This window comes from Leptodactylus fuscus, chromosome 10, assembly GCF_031893055.1.
Source record: "Leptodactylus fuscus isolate aLepFus1 chromosome 10, aLepFus1.hap2, whole genome shotgun sequence".
NCBI lineage: Eukaryota > Metazoa > Chordata > Amphibia > Anura > Leptodactylidae > Leptodactylus > Leptodactylus fuscus.
Genome location: NC_134274.1, coordinates 80,982,577 through 81,009,317, shown reverse-complemented (window position 1 = coordinate 81,009,317; position 26,741 = coordinate 80,982,577). Strand labels below are relative to the sequence as shown.

General features: G+C 46.7%; 2 protein-coding genes across 4 annotated transcripts in view; one reads left to right on the top strand and one right to left on the bottom strand.

Moving 5' to 3' along the window:
* LOC142183331 (uncharacterized) overlaps nt 1-26,741 on the bottom strand; it is a 260,063-nt gene that overhangs the window by 169,654 nt on the left and 63,668 nt on the right. The window lies entirely within an intron of this gene.
* Nucleotides 685-20,484, top strand: LOC142183330 (uncharacterized). 3 transcript variants are annotated; one of them, XM_075258379.1, is made up of 9 exons: nt 685-759; nt 11,300-11,437; nt 11,520-11,666; nt 11,809-11,932; nt 13,427-13,519; nt 14,613-15,067; nt 16,922-17,048; nt 17,435-17,526; nt 18,888-20,484. In XM_075258379.1, the coding sequence occupies exons 2-9, from the start codon at nt 11,345-11,347 to the stop codon at nt 20,316-20,318; spliced, it is 2,562 nt and encodes an 853-aa protein (XP_075114480.1). In that variant the 5' UTR covers nt 685-759; nt 11,300-11,344; the 3' UTR covers nt 20,319-20,484. The 3 variants fall into 3 exon arrangements, with proteins under 3 accessions (XP_075114480.1, XP_075114478.1, XP_075114477.1); XM_075258377.1 differs by having other exon boundaries at nt 13,424-13,519; nt 14,616-15,067; XM_075258376.1 differs by having other exon boundaries at nt 13,424-13,519.

Sequence of the window (26,741 nt, the reverse complement as noted above, 5' to 3'; positions counted from 1 at the left end):
AGAGCCTTGTGTGCTATGCAGTGCAGAGCCTTGTGTGTTATGCAGTGCAGAGCCTTGTGTGTGTTATGCAGTGCAGAGCCTTGTGTGTGTTATGCAGTGCAGAGCCGTGTGTGTTATGCAGTGCAGAGCCTTGTGTGTGTTATGCAGTGCAGAGCCGTGTGTGTTATGCAGTGCAGAGCCTTGTGTGTGTTATGCAGTGCAGAGCCTTGTGTGTGTTATGCAGTGCAGAGCCTTGTGTGCTATGCAGTGCAGAGCCTTGTGTGTGTTATGCAGTGCAGAGCCTTGTGTGTGTTATGCAGTGCAGAGCCGTGTGTGTTATGCAGTGCAGAGCCTTGTGTGTGTTATGCAGTGCAGAGCCTTGTGTGTGTTATGCAGTGCAGAGCCGTGTGTGTGTTATGCAGTGCAGAGCCTTGTGTGTGTTATGCAGTGCAGAGCCTTGTGTGTGTTATGCAGTGCAGAGCCGTGTGTATGTATCCTGTGCCTTCTCAACCTCACACACTACAGACACCTCTATAACCTCATACACACCCCCCTCAGCTCCAGCAGTCCAGCCTGATGCGTGACTCCGCCCACCGCTGTCAGTGATCACATGACCATGACGTCATCCCAGGTCCTTCAGCTCGGTGAGCTCGGTGACAACGAGGCTTGAAGCGCAGACAGGAAGTTTGTGCTAATCTGATTTCCGGTGTGTAAGAAGCTGAGAGGCTCCTCTGTGCTCCATTAGATGTCTCCTTCATCCCGGGCTGCCTGAGGACACAGGTGAGAGCCGCGCTGACCGCAGTGTAGTCGGGTAGTCGCCCCCTCTCTGCTGTACACACATAGACAGATAGTATATAGCTGCTGTCAGTATACGGGGTGAGGGCAGGCACAGGGGAGCATTACATCAGGGCTCGGGGCATACGGGGTATACTGCGCCTGCTGTTATGTCATGGAGATGGGGGTGAAGGGCTTATAGAGGGGGGACAGTCACTTAGTACGTATTGGGGACATATATATATATATATATATATATATATATATATATATATATATATATATATATATATGTGTCTGTAGTGTATATATATGTATGTGTCTGTACTCTAGTATATAATATATATATATATATATATATATATATATATATATATATATATTATTACATATGGCTGTAGTATATTATTACGTCTGTCTGGTTATTATTATGATACATATGGGTGTCTTATTATTATCCTCATTATACATCTGGGTATATAATAATACCTATGGATGTAATGTTATTATTACTATACATATGGGTGTCTGTATTATTATTATAGGTATAGATGTAATATTATCATTAGTAATAGGGATATATTAATAATACTATACATATGGATGTCTTATTATAAATGTGGTGCCTATATTTATTATTATACATATGGATATATAGTATTTTGTATATAATTACATAGGAGTGTGATTATCATTAGCAGTATTATCATTGGATGACCATAATACTATTACATATGAGTCATGATATTATTCAGTGTATATATCACTACATATGAGATTAGAATGAGGTTATATACACATGATATTCTATATATTATGATATTCTATATATTATATTATGTGCCGGTCCATTATGACTGTAAATTTACAGGTTAGTTGCAGAAATTTCTGCGACTTTTCAGTTCATCCACCATAATACCCACATTCAGATGAATTGAATGGATTTAGGTTTTTTTTCGATTTGTTATTTTTATGTATTTTTTGGTAAAGTGTAGTGTATGGTGATGATATGCTGTACACTCCAGATAGGGTTTTATACGTATACAGGTGTGAGAGGGGCATCCCGGTAAATTTGCTGTTATGATTGTGATATATAATTAGGGCTAGACAATTGTGGCCAAAAAAATGAATATTTAGATATTTTTTTTTGTAATTTTAATCTTGATTTTCTTGCTTTTGTTAAAAGTAAATAAAATAAAATTCAATGAGCTCGTCGGATGTATTCGGTGCAGCTTCCTTGTCCACCAGCTATTGACTGCAGGGATGCCTAATGCTTGGTTCACAGTAGCGGTCTAGTATCCAGCCTTTTATATATATATATATAATATATATATATATATATATATATATAATATATATATATATATATATATATATATATATATATATATATATATATATATATATATATATATATATATATATATATATATATATATATATATATATATATATATATATATATATTATATATATATATATATATATATATATTATATATATATATATATATATATATATATATATATATATATATATGTATTATAGTGAATGGGGGGTGATTTCACTTCTAGGCCCGGGTTACATCTGCATTCAGGACATTCCGTGCAAGCAGCACTTTTCTCTCCACATTTTTCGTGCGGAAACGACACCGACTCCATTATAGTCTATGTGGTCTGCCGCTTTCCTAAGGTAACCGCTTTGTGAACCAGGCCTTAAAAAATAAAAATAATTCTGACCGTGGCACCTGAGGGGATTAAGGGCCTGCAATCAGATATATCCCCATCATTATGGCATCCACTCAGCTCCTGGGGTAATGCTCCAGCATCGGTTGTACTATTATGGAGAATGTTGGGATTGAGAAACAGAATTTTCAGGAACCATTGGGCAGTATATTGTGTGAGTGATCAGGCCCTCTAGGGGATCTACAAATAAAAGTAGAAAAAAAAAATAATCACCTCTTTCCCTCGATTACATATAAAAATAGTCATATTTGAAACAGGTTTACCCATGTCTGAAAATCCCCAATATCTATAGAAAAAAAAAAAAAAAATATATATATATATATATATATATATATATATATATATATATATATATATAGATCACCTCACTCTGATTCCCCCCCCCCCTATCTGCTCAGTACATTGCATGGAATATTAAATGGTGCCATTACAAAGTACAATTTATCCTGCAAAACATAAGTCCTCCTATGATCAGAGAAGTACAGAAGATATGGCACTTGGAATGCAGACAGGAAAAACAGACACAAAAATATCCATGTTAGTAAGGAGTTAAATACAATGTCTGCGTCCGACGATAAGGTGGTGTATGGTATGGCCATACAATAAGAGATCCCAGCATTCTGAGTGGTTTGACATGTTGAGGAAAAATTCTGCAAATCTGATGTAAGATCTAGCATAGCTGTAGCACCAAGGCACAAAGGTGCCCATTGTCATTGTGTTACTGCCAAGCACAGGACGTTCAGAGAGTGCCCAGGAGTACATAGGGTGGGTAGGGAGTATTACCAGGGGTTATTTGTAGGTGCCGTATTAATATGAACACAATGGGGCAGGCCAGAGGGTGCTCCTGATTGTTGAGGAGGTATAGAGCTCCCTGGCGTAAGAGGTAAAGCTCTTCCTCCCAACGTCCCCAGTAGGCACAGCACGCCTCCTTCTGCAGACTATCACCCCAGGGATTAGTCCCAGCAGTGACAAGGCCTCCTCAATCACAGCAAGGCCACCAAAGAACTCCCCCTCATTAGGATGGGTCCACAACTGTCTCCATCAACCTGGAGCCAACTGGTAGGACCCGCTGCTGAGAACATGAGTTACATGGAGATCACACCTATGACCCACATCTGGGTCCATCAGAAGAACAGAAAAATACACTTAAATGGAACCTGAGGGTCCTCATATCTGGTGATTTCCACGCAGATGTGAGCCCAGCCTTACAGGCCCAACCAATCTTTATGCCAGCTTTTCCACCTGGGCCCTGACTGGGCAGCAAGAACCTCTCTAATGGGGATCATTCACCAATTCAGGCGTCCAGGAGCCTGCTGAACATTTATATAGAGCTCACTATGACAAAATATTGGTGAAGAAACTTTCTCTAACAGTAGAAGATGCCTCCATGGATGTATATGGAGAGGTTAGCCTGGCAAAAGCGGTGGTGCAGACTCAAACCGTCAAGACAGGGACGCAAAATATTCAGAACACTGGTTTATTCAGAAAAAAAAAAAAAACAGAAACAGGAAAATAAATAAACCTTCAGGCACAAAATGAGCAAAACAAAATACAGCCTTCACTTCAGGCAACAACAAAATAAAAACCTGCTCGTCTGAGCCACTAGCTAAACAGAACGGATAACCTGACTATACGTGTGGCTTACTTCCAGTCACATGAACAAAATAAGCACAACTTTATCTCACCGGACCCGGGGTTGCAAGACAAACCCATATACCTTCATTCATTCCAAGGATCTGCAGCCTTTCTCTGGCCCAGTAATGAGACCAGGATCTACACCTGGACTGAGGCCTGGACCACACATATGTCAGAAACCTGGGGCTGATATATCTGGACTTCAGCACTATATATATATATATATATATATATATATATATATATATATATATATATATACACACTGTCAGGGTCTGGGGTTGTTAGGTGTAGTGGCATAGACACACAAGTCCAGTTTCTTTAGTCCAAAACAAAGGTAAAGTTTATTTTCACTCAGAAAGGTAGTGCAGTAACAAAAGGAAACAATACAGAAATAAATCCCTGCCCGGCTAGGCACTAACTAACATAGAATAGGTTACCTCACCTAGAATAACAGAAATCCAAAAGCCAGTAGAATCATTCAGGACACAGCTCCAAAAATAGGACCTCTCTGTCAGCTCTCCAGCCAAGATCTGCCATTTGTTGCTGCTGGAGCTTCTTAAGCCTCCTTGACGAGGAGACTCTCTGCAGCTGAGTCGTTGCCGGAACATCCCCAAAGTGTGGACTGGACTGAAGGGGGTGGAATGACAGGTCCCAATACCAACCTACCTGCCATTCCGAAAAATGCAGCCCAATAACCGGAACTTTGAAATAACCCTCAGCAGACAATAGTTATCTACTGAGAAACATTCTTTCTGGAGTTGTCTCATCTCACCCCCCTGAGTAGTCTGTGTGAGATGTACACCCCCTCCATTACCCGACCGGCCATCGGCTTACACCCCCTCCATTACCCGACCGGCCATCGGCTTACACCCCCTCCATTACCCGACCGGCCATCGGCTTACACCCCCTCCATTACCCGACCGGCCATCGGCTTACACCCCCTCCATTACCTCACCGGCCATCAGCTTACACCCCCTCCATTACCCGACCGGCCATCGGCTTACACCCCCTCCATTACCCGACCGGCCATCGGCTTACACCCCCTCCATTACCCGACCGGCCATCGGCTTACACCCCCTCCATTACCCGACCGGCCATCGGCTTACACCCCCTCCATTACCCGACCGGCCATCGGCTTACACCCCCTCCATTACCTGGCCGGCCATCGGCTTACACCCCCTCCATTACCTCACCAGCCATCGGCTTACACCCCCTCCATTACCCGACCGGCCATCAGCTTAAACCCCCTCCATTACCCGACTGGCCATCGGCTTACACCCACTCCATTACCCGACCGGCCATCGGCTTACACCCCCTCCATTACCCGACCGGCCATCGGCTTACACCCCCTCCATTACCTGGCCGGCCATCGGCTTACACCCCCTCCATTACCTCACCAGCCATCGGCTTACACCCCCTCCATTACCCGACCGGCCATCAGCTTAAACCCCCTCCATTACCCGACTGGCCATCGGCTTACACCCCCTCCATTACCCGACCGGCCATCGGCTTACACCCCCTGCATTACCCGACCGGCCATCGGCTTACACCCCCTCCATTACCCGACCGGCCATCGGCTTACACCCCCTGCATTACCTGACTGGCCATCGGCTTGCAATATACACAACAAAAATGGCCAAAACTGCACTTCCCAGTGTGAACAGGTGCTCACTGCAAAGCATGGAGGGGAAACATTATGTTTTGGGGGTGTTTCTGGATTTCATTGTTGATATTCTCTTACTGTTAAACCTACCCTTAAAATTATAGACTGTTCATGTGTTTATCAGGGGGAAAACTTACAAAATCAGCTGGGGGTCAAATACTTATTTCCTTCAATGTGTAAACACACACACACACATACATATATATATATATATATATATATATATATATATATATATATATATATATATATATTATAATATGAAAATACCAAAAATTGCAGGACACTCCGCACACAGCACAAGGGCATGTGATAACCCTAAAGGGCAATACTAGTGTAAAAACACCTAACATGCATGTTAGGTATCTTTACACTAGTATTGCCCTTTCACGTGCCCTGCAATATTTGGTATTTTTATGTTATATTATTGCTCAGGGATCGCTGTCTTTAGCACTTTTTGGCACAAAATGAAAGTCCAATCCAGCCAAGTCTGGTGCAACGGGCCGCAACCAGTTTTATTTAAAGTTGTGCAGGAACAAAATACCGTATTTTTCGGACTATAAGGCGCACCTGTAAAAAAATGCCTGCTAAGGCATCTAGGTTCATATATAAGGCGCACTGGACTATAAGGCGCACCATATAGGGTGACACAGGGGACAGAAGCATCAGCAGCTCCAGGGGATGATGCGCTCCCAGCTCTCCAGTGTGAGACAGAAACTAGGCGGGGACACAACAGACTGCTGTGAAGAACACGTAAGGCAGCGAGGGGGCGTGACCAGCAGCCAACATGGCCGGACGCTGTCCTAACATCACGCCACAGAGTGCAGCAGTCACGGAGCGGTCACTTCGGCGCGGCGGAGAGACCAGCCACAGCATGACCGGGACCCAACCAGTTGTATTGGGGAAGAGACAGCTTCAAATTGAGTTTCTGCATCTTCCATTAGAGGTAGGACAGATCCATATATAAGGCGCACCTGACTATAAGGCGCACTTGCAATTTCTGAGAAAATTCTAGTATTTTATGTGCGCCTTATAGTCCGGAAAATACGGTAAATGCAATACAAAATAAAATCCTAACCGTCCGGCTTCGACCTACAACACAGGTATCCTAACTATGAGGGCTGGGCCTTCTGCACAGCTCCCTAAACACACAATACAGCAGTATTACTCATAAGTAGTTTCCCCAGGAGTAGACAGAGCCGTATACCTGTGGGCTGACTGCCCATTTATACACATACTTCTGGATAGCAAGGATTTAACCCCACATATTCCAAAACCTGGAGAGGCTGAATGGAGTAGAGACACCAATACTCCCTGCTCCAGCAGCCAGAGCTTTACCAGGGTTTTGGTAAGACCCACCAGCCAGGAGCGCAGCTCTGCTCAGCCGCACCCAGATTGTGTATGACAGGAACCTGGGAGAAATGTATATACTCCTTCTACCACTTTGTCCCTGGTCCTGTCACTGTATATATATATATATATATATATAATTTGTTTATATTTACACATTGAAGGAAACAAGTATTTGATATTTGATCCCCGGCTGATTTTGTAAGTTTGCCCCCTGATAAACACATGAACAGTCTATAATTTTCAGGGTGGGTTTAACAGTGAGAGATAGAATATAAAAAATGAAATCCAGAAACCCCCCCAAAACATAATGTTCCCCCTCCGTGCTTGGCAGTGGGGATGGAGTTCTTTCGGTCTTAGGCTCCATTCACACGGAGTAACGCCAGGCGTTTTTTGTGCTTATTTTGTGCTTATTTTTACGGCCGTAAAAAAGACGTTTCCATTGAGTTCTATAGTAAAATACGTCCGCAAAAAAACTGACGTATTTTTCTATAGAACTCAATGGAAACGTCTTTTTACAGCCGTAAAAATAAGCACAAAAAACGCCTGGCGTTACTCCGTGTGAATGGAGCCTTAAGCAGTATTTCTCTTCCTTCAAACTCAGTGAGTTGAGATAATGCCAAAGAGCCTAATTTTTGTCTCATCTGACTAATCTGGATGATTCTGAGAGTGATGGGGAGAAGGAGACAAAAATGGAGCTCTTTGGCATTATCTCAACTCGCTGTGTTTGGAGGAAGAGAAATACTGCCTAGGACCGAAAGAACTCCGTCCCCACTGCCAAGCATGGAGGGGGAACATTATGTTTTGGGGGTTTCTCTGCTAAGGGCACAGGACTACTTCACCGCATCAATGGGAGAATAGATGGCACCATGTACTGTAACATCCTGAGTGACGACCTCCTTCCCTCCACCAGGACATTAAAGATGGGTCATGGCCGGGTCTTCCAGGAGGACAATGACCCAAAACGCACAGCCAAGGCAATAAAGGAGCGGCTCAAAAAGATGGACATTAAGGCCATGGAGTGGCCTCGCCGGTCTCCAGGGCTTAGTCCCATAGAAAACGTATGTATGGTGCTGAAGCTCCGAGTTGCCAAGTGACAGCCCCAGTATCTTAATGATATAGAGATGATCTGCAGAGAGGAGCCGACCAAAGTATTCCTCCTAACATGTCCGACATGTGCGCAAACCTCATCATCAACTCCTAGAAACATCTGACCGCTGTGCGCGCCAACAAGGGAATTGCCACCAAGTATTACGCCTTGTTTGCCAGAGGGGTCACATACTTATTTCTCTGTGCAGATACATTTATAACATTTATGCAATGTTTTATGTTTGATATTCTATCTCTCTGGTAAAATTAACCTTACAAAATCAGCGAGGGGTCACATACTTATGTCCTTCACTGTGTATGTATCTCTGCATTGACCATTTATGTGTTATATATAGTTACTGGGTCGTCAGCCATCTTTCTTTCTAGTCTTCACACTATGATCTTATTTGCCTTGGCAGCAGCTGCCTGGTATTGGTAACTACTGATAAAGGGGTTATATGGGGCTTGTATAACAATGATCTGTCCTGAGGAAAGGGCATCAGCGGCGTCCAACACCCAGGAGGAGGGAGAGTAGGGGCCACAGTCACATGGTGCAGCAGCTGCTCTGTCCCATTCAATTCAACAGGGCTGAGCCTCTATTATATGTACAGCGCTCTGCTTGGTAGCTATTGAGCAGGCCACAGTGCTCACCTGAATGTTAAAGCGTCCTCACCCAACTGATCTGCAGGGGTCCCGGCCTTCAGACCCTACTGATCACATATGGATGACCTATATTATGTCACTAGGCTAAAGCTTCATGACAACCACAGACGGGGCAAGCGAATCACCGTCAAACCTGAACTACATGGTGCCCTGCCATGTCCCACTACCCGACCACATGGACAGACATTACCTGGGATGTCACACAGAAGCCGTCACTATTCTAGCTGACATATTAGTAGGAGATCCCAGAAGGTAATCGGTCAGATGACCAAGTCCCAACACTACAGTAGTATGGATCTGGGCTCTGTTCTTACCATTTTCTACCATATAGGAAAGTAGTCTGCTCTGCTTCTCGGGACTGGCAGACACAGGGACCAAAGGTGTCCCGTGCGGTATATAGTTTCTTGGTGGTTCTATCCTATTAATATTATAAATGTGAAAGTTTGGATGTTTGTGAGTTTGGATGTTTGTGGGTTTGTGTGTTCAGATGTTTGTTAGTCAATCACGCAAAAACCGCTCCACCGATTTGGCTGAAATTTTCCACAAACATAGTCCCTACACTTGATTGCGCAATAGGCTACTTTTCGTCACAATAGCGCACATACGTTTTTCCCAGGACCCCCACAAACCCCAAACTCACATCACCATCTCTGCAATCTCACACACTTTGGACCATAGAAAGCCACAAAATTCATATTGCCCTCTGCAGCCTCGCCCCTAACCCCACACAATCACATATACATATACTTTACCACTTTGCCCCTCACCTTAACGATACTCCAGGAGGCGCTCTATAACGCTCCGGAGCAGCCATGTTTGCCGACCCCCACCGCTCTGACAATCCGCGACACCGCCCACCCATGTCAATACCCCTAGGCGGTCTAATGAATGCAAAAAAAAAAGTTTAAAAAAAGTAAAAAAATATTAAAAACAAAAAAAAAAGGATTAAAAATTCAAATCACCCCCCTTTCCCTAGAACACATATAAAAGTAGTTAAAAACTGTGAAATACATACATGTTAGGTATCCCCACGTCCGAAATCGCCCGCTCTACAAAGCTATACAAATATTTTTCCTGTTCGGTAAACGCCGTAGCGGGAAAAAAGGTCAAAAGTGCCAAATCGCCGTTTTTTCACTCTTTTGATTCTGATAAAAATTTGAATAAAAAGTGATCAAAGCAATAACATTTCCCAAAAATGGTAGAACTAAAAAGTACACCCAGCCCCGCAAAAAAAGACGCCCTATACATCCCCGTACACGCACGTATAAAAAAGTTACGGCTGTCGGAATATGGCGACTTTTCAAAAAAAAAATTTTTTAACAGTTTTGGATTTGTTTTTAAGGGGTCAAAATGTAAATAAAACCATATAAGTTTGGTATCCCCGGAATCGTAACGAAACACAGAATACAGGGGACAGGTCATTTTGGTTGCACAGTGAACGCCATAAAACCGAAGCCCGTAAGAAAGTCGCAGAAATGCATTTTTTCTTCAAATCCACCCCATTCTGATTTTTTTCCTGCTTCCCAGTACATTATATAGAATAATTAATGGCGGCATCAGGAAGAAAAATTTGTCCCGCAAAAATTAAGAGCTGATATGGCTCTGGGAGCGGAGAAATAAAAAAGTTATGGGGTTTAGAAGGAGGGGAGTCAAAAACGAAAATCAAAAAATGCCATCGGCGGGAAAGGGTTAACTTCAAATACTTCTGTCCCAAAGTCACTATGTAAAGTTTCTCACAACACCGTATATATAGCAGCTCTAATACAAAGTAACTGCAACACAAAAGTCTCACGTATTCTCTGAATTACAGCAACAACAAGATACAAAGTTACATTTCATATCCCATACCTTATACACAGTACGGAAACCTTACCCGCGCCTGTATATACCCACTGCTACAATCACCGCAGACCAAGTCGCGGGTACCAGCTAGTATGGTATATGTTGCAGCCTTCAGATATTCCCAATGATACGGAATAACATAGATTGGTGGAGGTCTGACCGATCAGCAGAACCAAGTGATGGTAGAGCAGTGGTCAGACATCTTAGGTTCGGCTCCATTCATTTCAGTGGGATCGCCAACAGTGCTCGCATTGAAATGAATGGAGCCGTGCACGCGCAGCCTGACCTCCGCGCAACCACCAGAACGGGGCAAAACGTTCTCCGGCTCGTTGGGGCCCCAAACAATCCTCTATTCTGTGGATGGCATAGCTTGCTAAGATGACACAACTCCATTGAAAAGTGAGCTGTGAACACTTCATGTCTTATTGGTTACCCCAGAAGAAGGAATGGTCTCTCCGGCCATGTGTCTTTCAGAACGTACCAAGGAAACGGAGCAGAAACGGGTGTAAATCTTGCTGTGGCTCACAGTGAGGTTATATGACATGTCTGTTCATAGGTGGTTGTCTCCAAGAAGACTCGAGGTGCGTCCGGCAAACATCTTATGTGCCCTTTGATGATGGATAAGGACAGGGATCCTGTGACCACGAGGATATTAAAGCTCACCTTGGAAATCATCTATCTCCTGACTGGAGAGGTGAGGACATGATGTCATCGGCACGGTGATGTCACTACTCTAGAATCCTGAATCCTAGTGTCTGTACTGTATCTGTTTATAGGAATATACGCTGGTGAAGAAATTTGGAGAATATGTGTCCCTTAAGTCCATCATGGACCCTCAGCTCCCATCGTGGACACATGAGAGGAAGAACGATGAGAAGATCCTGGAGCTCGCCAATAAGATAATCCAGCTGCTGACTGGGGAGGTGAGCGCCGCCGCCGTGTCCATGTATACGCTCCATGTGTGGGCCGTATACCCCAGACTCAGTACATCATACAGTGAGCTCAGTATTATACTTCTACTAAGGGAGGGGTCTTGATGGTGATTTTTTAACTTTTTTGTGGCAGATTCCTATAAAATGTGAGGACATCTCGGTGAGCTTCACCATGGAGGAGTGGGAGTATGTAGAAGAACACAAGGACCGGTACAAAGACATCATGAGGGAGGACCCTCCGCCCATCCCATCTCCAGGTAGTCCTTGCTCCTTCCATTTGTAGTTAACCCCTTCAGGCCCGTGGTATTTTAGGTCTTTGGGACAGTGTCATTACAGGTTATTTTAGTTACCTATAACTTTATATTTCTGTTGCGGCGGGGTTGTTGTGACCAATACAGCTTTGACCTTCTTAGACACAAATTTTATGTTTTTGGTTTTTCACGTTTTCGTTTTCGATGGACACCATAGCCTTCATCCATGAATGTTAAAGGGGTTTCTTGTGGGGTGCATAGGTGAAGAGACTCCTGTAGGAATGTACATGTGGACATACCGTATTTTTCAGACTATAAGATGCACTTTTTTCCCCCAAATTTGGGGGGAAAAGAAGGGTGCGTCTTATAGTCCGAATGTCACTTGTAATAGAGAGGCGGATGCCGGCGAGGGATAGACGCCGGCACAGATGCCGGGGCCTGAGACATCGCTGCGCTCCTCTGCCCTTCATGAAGCCGTCAGGGGCGATGCTATTCCGCTCCTCCGTCCCCCGCCGCTGGCTTCATGCAGGGCAGGGGAGCGTAGCGATGTCTCAGGCCCCGGCACCGGTGCCGGCGTCCATCCCTCGCCGGCATCCGCCTCTCTATTACAGCGGATGCCGGGTCTGTATTGGCGGCCCCTTCTCCCCCGGGACCGGTCCCCACCGGCCCCATACCTGTAAAGTTGCAGGCCGACTCCTGCGCGGCGATATCGCAGGAGCCGACCTGTTCGGGTGACAGTCGGGAGCGTAATGAGGCTCCCAGGCCTGTCACTGCTGTATATTAGTATTGCGGCTGGGTCTATGACCAGCCGTAATACTAATACACAGAATGTCCCATAGACGGCAATACAGTTGTATTGCCGTCTATGGGACTTGCAATCAAGTGACTGCAGGTTCAAGCCCCCGGGGGGGAATAAAATAGTAAAAAAAAAAAAAAAAAAAAAAGCTTAAAAAAATATATAATAAAAAAATGAAATAAATAAAAGTTCTAAATCACCTCCTTTCCCTAGAATATATATAAAAGTAGAAAATCATATGTCAAACACATATACATTAGGTATCCCTGTGCCTGAAAATGCCCGGTCTACTAATAGTTTTCCTGTACGGTGAACGTCAAAATCACAAGTGCTAAACCGCTGGTTTTTTTTTCAATACAAGGTGATCTAAGCAATAGATATTCCCCAAAATGGTAGAACTAAAAAGTACTTCTGGCCCCGCAAAAAAAACCCCACTCTATGCGTCCCCGTACAGCTGCAGGGTCACCTGTCAATGTGGCCTTGCAGCTGTTGCAAAACTACAACTCCCATATATTTAACAATTTTTTGCTTCAAAATTTTTTCCCCTATTTTCCTCCTCTAATACCTGGTGTGTCTTATAGTCCAGTGAGTCTTATAGTCTGAAAAATACGGTACATCTAATGTAACTGAAGCAAGTCCTCCATTACTGCCTGCGGTCACTGTGCACCTTCCATAATTCTCCTTGTGGTTTTGTATCTCAGCAGAGGACACTGTGACACCTGCGGATACATCTGTGGCATCTAGAACAGATCTTCCATGCTCAAGTATCAATGATAAGGAGTTCCCTACCACGGAAGGTGAGACGTCATTGTACTAGACATGTAGACATAGGTGACTTGCAGGAAAGCTGCAGCATATTCACTATTATGTACGCACCAAATATACTCCAGGTATGAACTGATGAGGCAAAGCGGGTGCGTGGTATATGACGAGGCCTGCACCTTCTCATGAATCAATGTCCAGCGTATAAAATCCTGAACTTGAACAATCTCAGAATCTTTTGGACAAGTAATATCATCTGTTCACACGGCGGAATTTGTGTTCCGTGTGTGACCACTTCCACTGCATCGGCATCCAGTTGCATTCCGCTCCGGATTAGGCCCGAAGACTGGGCCTAATCGGGAGGGAGCCTCACGCCACAGACGCTGCAGCTGAGCCGGCTGCGGAATCCGTGGCAAGACAGGGCAGCTCGCTACTAGCTAGCAGAAAAAAGAAGTGAGCGGCTCCAATTGAAGTCAATGGAAGCCGTTTTTGTAGCTGGATTTTGAGGCGGATTCCGCGTCAAAATCCACTCCAAAAAACTCAGTGTGAACATATCCTAAGACGCCTGTTTTAAAGTAGTTTTGCCACCATAGAAACTGGTGGAACAATGTTGGGTAATGCCATCACTCTCCTATCGGTGTGCGTCCATTTGATGCACCTGACTAAGGACCAAGAAAGATCTACTACCCACTTCTTGTGGGCGGGGCCGGGGCGGGCCTGTGGGTGGGGTGGGCGTGTCTGTGGGCAGGGCTAGGCGCGCGGGCGGGGCGTGAGAGCAGGAGACAGCGGCGTTCTGTGGCTGCCCAGGGATCCCCGCTGTCTGCTTCTTCACAGCGCAGGCTGAGAGTCATCTACGGACACTGGCAGGCGGGGCTGCCTGCGCTGTGAACAAGCAGACAGCGGGGATCCCTGGCTGCATCCCGCGATCAACCCATACGTCCATTGCGATCGACCAGTAGATGTTTCTTTAGGGATTAAAAAAATATATGTTTTAAAAAAATCCCTTTTACAGGTCCCCGTGCATATCCAGATTTTGCCTCAGTGACACGTTGCGGTCCACGATGACATCACACAACTATGACGGCCACGATTACATTTCACACATCTTTATTTTTTTCATTGTATCAGCAGATGACTCGGGGAACACCAGTATCTCTGACGGATATGGGAGTCCTCTGTATTCACTGGATTGTACTGAGGAGGACTTTGAAATGTCTCAAGACAGCAATGAGAAATATGGCAGTATACTGTCTAACCAAGAAAATGGGGAAGACGGCACGATGGAGAAAGAGAGAGATGAAAGTGAGCGGATGTCACAGCAGAATAATGAAGACGAGAACTATGTCTCAGACGACAGTGGAGAAGACGACACAAGATCTCACGAATGGAAACTGGAAGCAGATTATATGTCCGAGGACTGTAAACAGGAAGTGGAGGAACTCACAAAGGACTGTAAACAGGAAGAGGAGGAGCTGACACAGGACTATGAGCGGGAAATAGAAGATCTCACCAAGGACTGTAAACAGGAAGCCAAGAAACTTAAGGACTGTAAATATGAAGAAGTGGGTGAACGGTATTATGAGGTAGGGGGGAATAAGGAGGACATTCCTTCCATAGCAAAATTCTGCCAACTTGTGGTATAGAATAATCTGGAAATATAGAAGCAGGAGACTGGTTCAAACCTTAGCCCCTTCCTGACATCCGCCACACTAGTACGGTGGATGGCGACTGCTATAGCCGCCGAGTCTCTGCTGTTTTATATTGCTGAGACCCGGTGATAATCACGGGCATTAACTAGAGATGAGCGAACACTGTTCGGATCAGCCGATCCGAATAGCACGCTCCCATAGAAATGAATGGAAGCACCTGGCATGTACGCTTTGCCGGCGGCCGGTCGCTTAACCCCCCGCGTGCCGGCCGCTTCCATTCATTTCTATGGGAGCGTGCTGTTCAGAATGGCTGTTCCGAACAGTGTTCGCTCATCTCTAGCATTAACCCCTCTGGCACCTTGGTCAAAGCTGACCAAGGCGCCATTTTACCGTGGATCGTTGCGATGACAGCCGGGAGCCTTGTGAAGGCTTTCAGTCCTGTCTTTCATTAACTTCTATTGCAGGATACTCTATGTAGCCTGCAATAGAAGAGCCGTTTTTGGGTTTTTTGGCAATGCATTATATATATATATATATATATATATATATATATATATATATATATATATATATATATTAAAAGTTCAAATCACCCCCTTTCCCTGGACCACATATAAAAGTAGTTAAATACTGTGAAACACCTACACATTAGGTATCCTTGTGTCTGAAATCGCTCGCTCTACAAATCTATAAAAATATTTTTCCCGTACAGTAAACGCTGTAGTGGGGAAAAAAAAAAAATCAAAAGTGCCAAACCTCTGTTTTTTCACTGTTTTGCCTCTGATAAAAATTTGAATAAAAAGTGATCAAAGCGAAAGCAATTCCCTAAAATGGTAGAACTAAAAAGTACACCCGGCCCCGCAAAAAAAAGACACCCTACGCATCCCCGTACACAGGCGTATAAAAAAGTTACGGTTGTCAGAATATGGCGACTTTTAGAAAAAATTTTTTGCATAGTTTTGGATTTAGGTTAAGGGGTTAAAATGTAAATAAAACCATATAAATTTGGTATCCCCGGAATCGTACCGAAACACAGAATACAGGGGACAGGTCATTTTGGCTGCACAGTGAATGCCGTAAAAGCAAAGCCCATAAGAAAGTCGCACAAACGCACTTTTTTTTTTCAAGTCCACCCCATTCTGAATTTTTTTCCTGCTTCCCAGTACATTATACAGAATAATTAATGGCGGCATCAGGAAGAAAAATTTGTTCCGTAAACATTAAATCCTCATATGACTTTGAAGCACTTTCAGCTCAGGAAAGACTAGGGGCTGAGGGAACCCTGCGGAACAGAGAGGTGAGGTAGATGAGTATACCCTCAGTCCTGGGAAGATTGTTGACTGTCTTGAATGCTTTCCACTTCTATATAATCTTGCTCACTGTAGAATGATTGACTTGTTAGGACGTTGCCTTATAACCCTTCCCAGAATCATAAGCAACAATAATTGTTTCTCTAAAATCATTGCTTATGTCTTTCCTCCTCGGCATTGTGTTGACACAAGCCTGAATTCTCCAGACCAGCAAACTGCCAAAACTTGTTCTGATCTAGATAGAGGTGGCCACACTTGCTGAGGGTTGATGTCATTTGTTGGGTTGGGTGGAATAGCTTCCCTTGATATATTCATCATTGTGGCCTTCATAACCTCTGCACCACTGCATATACCTTCAAATTTTTTAGTTATACCATTGGTTTAATGGCAGCCAGGTTTTCCGCTGAGGGTCTATCCTATTGGGCATGGGAGGGAGCACTGAAGCATTTAACCGTCCTCCATTTTTATGCCCCTTTAGAAAGACTTGTTAAAGCAAGTGAAAATTGAGGTGGTGTCAGATGATGATTGGGAGGATGAGACGGCTTGGTGGGGCGAGCAGGAAAGAGACATCTTTACGGAGGATAATCCCGATAACCCCAGTCCAGGTGAGTACCACGTGTTATGGAATAAGTCGCTGTTGATGTAGGAGAGGGTCAAGAGCAGACGGTGTATGGGTTTAGTAATAACGAGGCTCTAGCACCTAAAGGGGTCGTTCACGTTGTGGAAAAAGTAAAACAGGTTGCCTCTCTGACAGCCTCATGTATCTGGCATGTGACTACGACAGTGGTCACTGCCCTATTACTGACATGATGGCCCCCATCTCTGAGCTACTGTCTATGTCTTCCTGTGTCGTGACTACCATTACTGTATATGACGATGTGGCCAGGCTCCTGTCTCAGTCATATATGTGCTTGTACATGGAGGCGCCTATTGTAATATTGCAGGATCACGCTACTAATGGCTTTTCTTCCTCTTTTCTTTTATAATACAGAGGTATCAGTTAGAATGGCTGCCGAGCAGTGCCCGCGTCCATTGTATACCCATTGTAACAAAGGAGATGGCAGTGCCTCTCGAGATTACCAGGTAAACCATAAATGCAGTGCGTATCTCAATACTGTCTGTAGTGATAGACCGCGCGCCATGACTGAGGGTCTATCTGTCCTCCCACAAACAACTCATTTTACCAGGGAAGTCGCTGTCCGTAATTCTTCTATAGTATATCATGTGGCTGTTCACATGATAAGAACAGTCCATCAGTATAACAATCCCTTTAAGTAGATGTAAGTATGTGGAAGAGGGAGAAGACCTTCTCTGTTGGTTTAGGGACGACCATATTGGAGACACCGACTTCATGTGTTGTCTGTACAGCCACGGCCAAAAGTTTTGAGACGGACACAAATTTTGTATTTCGCAACGTTTTCTGCTATCAGATGCTCTACAAGTACAAGCATCCTCGTGATGTTTCTTCAGGTTGATGGAGTCTCTTGTCTGAAGGCATTAGCGATATCCAAGTGGTTGAGTGAACAAAACATTGACATTTTGAGTCCCTGTGACAAGAACCTCCCCAGATCTCAATCCCACAATCCTCAAAAAGCAGGACAAACTAAAACTGAAAGAAATTGTGACAACCCCCAAGCAAACGTTAGACAAGAATGGGTTGTCCGTTGTCAGGATTTGGCGCAGAAGCTGATATTCAGCACCCCAGGAGCCAACGGTAGAAGTCTTAAAAATAGGGTTTAGCCCTGTGAGTATAAAAACTTCTGAAATGTTTAGTCTCAAAACTGATAATGTATACTGTACAAAAGCTTGTGCGTGCTTCATTGCAAATGCAGTGAATGGGAGATAGCGATAGCCCATAAATATATGATGGATTATGGCCAACACCCAGCCCACAGACTGGTCATCTGTACAGTACATAGTAGGGATGAGCGAGTACTGTTTGGATCAGCCGATCCAAACAGCATGCACGCATTGAAATGAATGGACGTAGCCGCACGTGGGGGGTTAAGCGGCCGGCCGGCGTCAAAGCAGAAGTACCAGGTGCTTCCATTCATTTCAATGCCTATGTTCGGCTGATCCGAACAGTACTCGCTCATTTCTAGTACATAGTATGGAGCCAGAAGCATAAAGCTCCGACAGTTGTCTAGCGCCCGGGACCTTCACTGCAGCTCAGCTCTCATTGATGTCAGTGGAAGCCGAGGTACAGTGAAGTTACCAGAGCTTTCTTCTCCGGCCCTATACTGTGCACTGGACAGCTGCTCTGTAAAGACGCTCAGTCCGAGGGCCAGGTGTTGGCCCCCAATCCCAAAGATAGGCCATAAATAAAATAAAATGAACCCAGACAACCCCTACTCTCAAATAACAATGAGATGACTCTTGTTTTGTATAACTCTATTTAGTCCTTAATTCTCTTGACATTTCTATTGCTTTGTCTTTCTGGACAGCCGACTGTTCCGCCAGGAGAAAGGGCAAGTAAAAGCAACCCCCAAGCTCTGCTGAATAGTCACACTGATAACGGCTCAGCAACACTAAACAATAGTCATGCAAAAAAAAGTGCTAGAACTTTCCCTCCTGTCCCCCAGTTCAGTACACCTGCTGCTCCAGATCACGTCCAGTCCGGACAGCAGCAAAAAAATATAAACACTGCCCGCAAAACTACCTCGGACATACAGACACTACAGAACTTCATGAGCGAAATGAACGAAAATAGGAAAGTCGAAGAAATACCTCACACGGAGCTGGACACCCTGCTGTCCAAATTTATCCTGCTGGTGAAACGTAAAGACGGCAACGAGTACGAGCCCCACACCCTCCGATGCATGGTCGGAAGCATCGATCGCTACTTGAAGGAACACAGCTACCACCACACAATCATTTATGGGAACAGCAAAGATTTCCCACTCACCAAACAGTCTCTAAATGCAAAAATCAAGTTTCTCAAAAAAGTTGCCGAAAGCAATCCCCCGATCAGACAGGAGGCGCTCACCGATGATGACATCGAAAATCTCTACAAAACCGGGACCCTCTCCTTAGACAATCCCACCAGTTTACTCAACTTGGTATTCTTCAACAACGGTATCCACTTTGCGTTACGGACAAATGAGCAGTACAGCCTCCAGTGGGGCGCCATCAAGCTAAAAATCGATCCAAGGGGGAATCAATACTTAGAATATAAAGATTGTCAAACTGAAACGCTAGAGAATCGCAAGAACGCAAGGCAGATGAAGCCCAGGATATACGCCACACCACACACGCCTGACCGAGACCCAATAACGGCGTACTTAAAATATCAAAGCTTCCGGCCTAGCGGCATGATGGCGCCAGATTCTCCATTTTATTTGGCACCGAATGTGAACTACAATCCAGCGTTCTCTGAATGGTACCGGTCGACCAAAATAGGGATACAAAAGATTCGAGCCATGATGACAACGATGAAGATACGCGCCTCGCTGCCGGAATCCAAAAGGAAAGTTAGCTACATAACAAAAAGGAGACTATTCGAAAGGCTGCCGCAGCACATGCTGACCGCCTCCGGGACCATGGTGCCGGCCATGCACCCAAACAACTTACAGAGCTTTAACAACAAGTCAGCTGTCATGGAGGTGAAGCAACATAAGCCCGCCATCATGATGAATAATTTACACCACACCGCCATGGCACGCCCATCACAGGAACAACTCCCCACTACGAGCGGCATCCAAGCCCACCCGTCCACTAGCAGATATGGCGAATTACCTCTCCATAAAAGAAGCTTCTTATCCACGGAGTTCGCCCAACAACGTAACTCCAACATGTATCTAAACAACTACCGGTACCTGACCTCCGAGGAACCGGCCAAAAAACGCAAGTCCATGTATGACTTTAAGAAAGAATAAGGTCCCTGACGTTGTACCGCGCAACCTCTGGGAAACCCAGAAACCTCGGAAGGAACTTTTTGATAAAGTTGTCACCTGACCTACGTTGACCTTTCTACTTTAGTCTTACTTACATGTTTTTATCTTAACTTTCTTTAAGCTATATTTATTAAACTTTTTAACTTAGTTGTTCAATGCTTATTTAAAAGAAATTTACTTATTTCTACAAAATTCTCTGAGTGTTTTTTTATCCTACAAAGACGTTTCTTCGTTTTTTTTCTCCGTTGTAATGAGAGATCATCAAAGAAAATGAAGACTCAATTTTTTAATTTTTTTTTTTATTGAGACCTGAGACGTCCTCATTTAGTAGCAACAGGCTGTATCTGATGTTCGGGGTTGGCCATGACGTGCGCAGCCTTGTTACACTTTTATAGAGGTTCTCCACAAGAACAGGACAAATTACAGGGAGTCTGTCAACTCCCCAGCCACGGAAAACCATTGACCTAGTACTGTACAGATTATGAATACATGTCCTGTTGTAACTTGTTGAAATGTTGACGATCCCCAGGATGTGTGTAAAAAGATATTTTAACTGATATGTAAATGAGGCTCACAGAGCACAGGCGGCATTGTCTTCAATTCCTGAGCACAGCTGCGTCACCACTAAACACACCTATCCAGTCTTTTGGTTCGGTCCCCTGGGAAGTGGAAGATCTGTATCACCCAGCCTGGCATTAGTGAGCACCGGCGAAATCCTGCGCATGCGCAGTACACTCTGTAGTCTTGGATGTGCCCTGGTTAGGGTTCACGATCGTGTTCGGAAAAGATCGGATTCCGATCGGCGATCGAGAAAATTTCACGAACGCCATCGGAATTCCGAACACGATCTTTTTATGTGGGATCGAGATCGGTGATCTTTTCCCACAATGCGTTGCTTAGCCTTCACACTGAGTATACGCTGTATATTCAGTGTGAAGGCTCCACTGCAGTTCCATAGGAATGAATGGAAGCAGCTGACACACAGCCTTAACCCCCTGTGTGCCGGCTGCCTCCATTCATTCGAACGGGAGTCTAAACTAACATCTCTAGCAGCTACTTACCTCTAAAGATGGCTGCTCCGGTGCCCTCCTTCTTCTTGCCTCGCTGCCCCGCCTCCCAGGTTAGTGTTTAAAGCGCTAGGTAGGCGGGGCTTGTGGCTTAGGAGAGTGTGGGCGGGTACAGGGCGGGGAGACGTGACATCTCCCCTCCTAGTACCCACCCACACTCTCCTAACCTGGCAGGGAGAGAGCAGCGAAGGAAGAAAAGCAGCGTGGAGCAGCAGCGAGGCGAAGAATGAAGGCATGGGGCACCGGAGCAGCCATCTCTGGAGGTAAGTGGACACCAAGGGGGATTAAGTAGCCAGAGGATTAAAAAAAAATCCTCTGTCTACTTTAGTGATTCACTACACAGATTCCATGCTGTATAATGAATAGGATTGCTTTTAAAATCCGATCTCCGATTAATAAAAAAATCCCATTGACTTACTTGCATTGGGATCGAGATCGGGTTTGAATGAAAAATGATCGGAAATCGGATTTTAAAATCGATCCTGAAAACTCAAGATCGGCTCACCCTAGTCCTGGTATCCTACGCATGTATCGCCTGCAAGTTCCGCCCTCACACTGAAGCCTCCTCTTCTCTGGAAGGCAGCACAAGCAAAGTACACATGGACATGTCCTGACCAACAAAAGTGTATTGCGAATGCGTGGGATTTCGGCAGTGCTCACTGTCATCAGGCTGGATAATGAGAATCTTCCACTGCGCAGGGGGCTGAGCAAGAAGACTAAATAGGAGTGTTCTCAGGGATTGAAGATCCCGCCCTCTGTGCTCCGTAAACCTAATTTACATATCGGTTATAGCTGCTTTTTACGCGTCCCCGAGAGACATGTACATGTATTCATGTTCTGTAGTATACCAATGGATTATAGTGGCTGGGGGAGGTGATAAACATAAGAATAAAATAAAAGTAGGACACGTCCATGCAAAGTAGGGGGGAGGAAGTTGTGGCAGATTTTTGTGATTATCTTCTTTCTAAGGGCATATACCTAAAACACAGCACAAGTAATAATACAAATATAAAGTATCTTTATGAATTAAATACATAGAAATGTAGATAGAAGCGATACACGAGGGACAAGGAAAACCGCCACATAAAGGGGTTATATAGGATGTCTATCGCTATAACCCTCCGAGACATGTAATAAATACACTGATAATCTAACACACAGTATATGTATGGATAATGTGCATATAAGTCCATACATATAGTAAGAAGCGGAGAGAAAGCAATATGTATAACCCTATACAGACCATAAAGGATGAATGCGCCCCAATGCGTGTTTCGTCAACATGTCTGTGCACATTGTCACTGTGTCTCAGGTGAGGGTGGTATGTCCCAGGTGGTTGCAGTGTATCTCAGGTGGGGGGGCGGTGTCTCTCAGGTAGGGTCGGTATGTCTCAGGTGGTTGCAGTGTGTCTCAGGTGAGGGTGGTATGTCTCAGGTGGGGGGGCGGTGTCTCTCGTAGGGTCGGTATGTCTCAGGTGGTTGCAGTGTGCCTCAGGTGAGGGTGGTATGTCTCAGGTGGGGGGGCGGTGTCTCTCAGGTAGGGTCGGTATGTCTCAGGTGGTTGCAGTGTGTCTCAGGTGAGGGTGGTATGTCTCAGGTGGGTGCAGTGTGTCTCAGGTGAGTGGGTGGTATGTCCCAAGTAGGGGCAGTATGTCTCAGGTGAGGGCGGTATGTTTCAGGTGGTTGCAGTGTGTCTCAGGTGGGGGGGCGGTATATCTCAGGTAGGGTCAGTATGTCTCAGGTCAGGGCGGTATGTCTGAGGTGGATGCAGTGTGTCTCAGGTGGTTGCCGTGTGTCTCAGGTGGGGGGTATGTCTCAGGTAGGGTCGGTATGTCTCAGATGGTTGCAGTGTGTCTCAGGTGGGTGCAGTGTGTCTCAGGTGGGTGCAGTGTATCTCAGGTGGGGGGGCGGTATGTCTCAGGTGAGTGGGCGGTATGTCTCAGGTGAGGGCGGTATGTTTCAGGTGGTTGCAGTGTGTCTCAGGTGGGGGGGCGGTATGTTTCAGGTGGGTGCAGTGTGGCTCAGGTGAGGGCGGTATGTCTCAGGTGGTTGCAGTGTGTCTCAGGTGGGGGGGTGGTATGTCTCAGGTGGGTGCAGTGTGTCTCAGATGGGGGGCGGTATGTCCCAGGTGGGGGTTGTATGTCTTAGGTGAGGGTGGTATGTCTCAGGTGGGTGCAGTGTGGCTCAGGTGAGGGCGGTATGTCTCAGGTGGGTGCAGTGTGGCTCAGGTGAGGGCGGTATGTCTCAGGTGGATGCAGTGTGTCTCAGGTGAGGGTGGTATGTCTCAGGTGGGTGCAGTGTGTCTCAGATGGGGGGCGGTATGTCCCAGGTGGGGGTTGTATGTCTTAGGTGAGGGTGGTATGTCTCTGTTGGTTGCAGTGTATCTCAGGTGGGGGGGTGGTATGTTTCAGGTGGGGGGGCAGTATGTCTCTGGTAGGGTCAGTATGTCTCAGGGGGGGGGGGGGGTCTCAGGTGAGGGCGGTATGTCTCAGGTGGGTGCAGTGTGTCTCAGGTGAGTGGGCGGTATGTCCCAAGTAGGGGCAGTATGTCTCAGGTGAGGGCGGTATGTTTCAGGTGGTTGCAGTGTGTCTCAGGTGGGGGGGGCGGTATATCTCAGGTAGGGTCAGTTTGTCTCAGGTCAGGGCGGTATGTCTGAGGTGGATGCAGTGTGTCTCAGGTGGTTGCCGTGTGTCTCAGGTGGGGGGGTATGTCTCAGGTAGGGTCGGTATGTCTCAGGTGGTTGCAGTGTGTCTCAGGTGAGGGTGCTATGTCTCAGGTGGGTGCAGTGTGTCTCAGGTGAGTGGGCGGTATGTCCCAAGTAGGGGCAGTATGTCTCAGGTGAGGGCGGTATGTTTCAGGTGGTTGCAGTGTGTCTCAGGTGGGGGGGCGGTATGTTTCAGGTGGGTGCAGTGTGGCTCAGGTGAGGGTGGTATGTCTCAGGTGGATGCAGTGTGTCTCAGGTGAGGGTGGTATGTCTCAGGTGGGTGCAGTGTGTCTCAGATGGGGGGCGGTATGTCCCAGGTGGGGGTTGTATGTCTTAGGTGAGGGTGGTATGTCTCAGGTGGGTGCAGTGTGTCTCTGTTGGTTGCAGTGTATCTCAGGTGGGGGGTCGGTATGTTTCAGGTGGGGGGGCAGTATGTCTCTGGTAGGGTCAGTATGTCTCAGGTGGGCAGGGTGTGTCTCAGGTGAGGGCGGTATGTCTCAGGTGGGTGCAGTGTGTCTCAGGTGAGTGGGCGGTATGTCCCAAGTAGGGGCAGTATGTCTCAGGTGAGGGCGGTATGTTTCAGGTGGTTGCAGTGTGTTTCAGGTGGGGGGGGCGGTATATATCAGGTAGGGTCAGTATGTCTCAGGTCAGGGCGGTATGTCTGAGGTGGATGCAGTGTGTCTCAGGTGGTTGCCGTGTGTATCAGGTGGGGGGGTATGTCTTAGGTAGGGTCGGTATGTCTCAGGTGGTTGCAGTGTGTCTCAGGTGGGTGCAGTGTGTCTCAGGTGGGTGCAGTCTATCTCAGGTGGGGGGGTGGTATGTCTCAGGTGAGTGGGCGGTATGTCACAAGTAGGGGCAGTATGTCTCAGGTGAGGGCGGTATGTTTCAGGTGGGTGCAGTGTGTCTCAGGTGAGGGCGGTATGTTTCAGGTTGTTGCAGTGTGTCTCAGGTGGGGGGCGGTATGTTTCAGGTGGGTGCAGTGTGTCTCAGGTGAGTGCGGTATGTCTCAGGTGGGTGCTTTGTGTCTCAGGTGAGGGCGGTATGTCTCAGGTGGGTGCAGTGTGGCTCAGGTGAGGGTGGTATGTCTCAGGTGGATGCAGTGTGTCTCAGGTGGTTGCAGTGTATCTCAGGTGAGGGTGGTATGTCTCAGGTGCGTGCAGTGTGTCTCAGGTGGGGGGGCGGTATGTCTCAGGTGGGTGCAGTGTGTCTCAGGTGAGGGCGGTATGTCTCAGGTGGGCGCAGCGTGTCTCAGGTGGTGGGGCGGTATGTCTCAGGTGGTTGCAGTGTGTCTCAGGTGAGGGTGGTATGTCTCAGGTGAGGGTGGTATGTCTCAGGTGGATGCAGTGTGTCTCAGGTGAGGGTGGTATGTCTCAGGTGGGTGCAGTGTGTCTCAGATGGGGGGCGGTATGTCCCAGGTGGGGGTTGTATGTCTTAGGTGAGGGTGGTATGTCTCAGGTGGGTGCAGTGTGTCTCTGTTGGTTGCAGTGTATCTCAGGTGGGGGGGCGGTATGTTTCAGGTGGGGGGGCAGTATGTCTCTGGTAGGGTCAGTATGTCTCAGGTGGGCGGGGTGTGTCTCAGGTGAGGGCGGTATGTCTCAGGTGGGTGCAGTGTGTCTCAGGTGAGTGGGCGGTATGTCCCAAGTAGGGGCAGTATGTCTCAGGTGAGGGCGGTATGTTTCAGGTGGTTGCAGTGTGTCTCAGGTGGGGGGGGCGGTATATCTCAGGTAGGGTCAGTATGTCTCAGGTCAGGGCGGTATGTCTGAGGTGGATGCAGTGTGTCTCAGGTGGTTGCCGTGTGTATCAGGTGGGGGGGTATGTCTTAGGTAGGGTCGGTATGTCTCAGGTGGTTGCAGTGTGTCTCAGGTGGGTGCAGTGTGTCTCAGGTGGGTGCAGTCTATCTCAGGTGGGGGGGTGGTATGTCTCAGGTGAGTGGGCGGTATGTCACAAGTAGGGGCAGTATGTCTCAGGTGAGGGCGGTATGTTTCAGGTGGGTGCAGTGTGTCTCAGGTGAGGGCGGTATGTTTCAGGTTGTTGCAGTGTGTCTCAGGTGGGGGGGCGGTATGTTTCAGGTGGGTGCAGTGTGTCTCAGGTGAGTGCGGTATGTCTCAGGTGGGTGCTTTGTGTCTCAGGTGAGGGCGGTATGTCTCAGGTGGGTGCAGTGTGGCTCAGGTGAGGGTGGTATGTCTCAGGTGGATGCAGTGTGTCTCAGGTGGATGCAGTGTGTCTCAGGTGGTTGCAGTGTATCTCAGGTGAGGGTGGTATGTCTCAGGTGCGTGCAGTGTGTCTCAGGTGGGGGGGCGGTATGTCTCAGGTGGGTGCAGTGTGTCTCAGGTGAGGGCGGTATGTCTCAGGTGGGCGCAGCGTGTCTCAGGTGGTGGGGCGGTATGTCTCAGGTGGTTGCAGTGTGTCTCAGGTGAGGGTGGTATGTCTCAGGTGGTTGCAGCGTGTCTCAGGTGGTTGCAGTGTGTCTCAGGTGGTTGCAGCGTGTCTCAGGTGAGGGCGGTATGTCTCAGGTGGGTGCGGCGTGTCTCAGGTGAGGGCGGTATGTCTCAGGTGGGGGGGCGGTATGTCTCAGGTGGATGCAGCATGTCTCAGGTGAGGGCGGTATGTCTCAGGTGGGTGCGGCGTGTCTCAG

What these genes read in the sequence shown, in the direction of transcription:
- LOC142183330 (XM_075258376.1), top strand. Translation starts at nt 11,345, where the DNA reads ATGTGCCCTTTGATGATGGATAAGGACAGGGATCCTGTGACCACGAGG. An exon ending in TGGGTGAACGGTATTATGAG is followed by an intron (nt 15,068 to 16,921) that starts GTAGGGGGGAAT and finishes ATGCCCCTTTAG; the next exon opens with AAAGACTTGTTAAAGCAAGT. An exon ending in GTGCCTCTCGAGATTACCAG is followed by an intron (nt 17,527 to 18,887) that starts GTAAACCATAAA and finishes CTTTCTGGACAG; the next exon opens with CCGACTGTTCCGCCAGGAGA.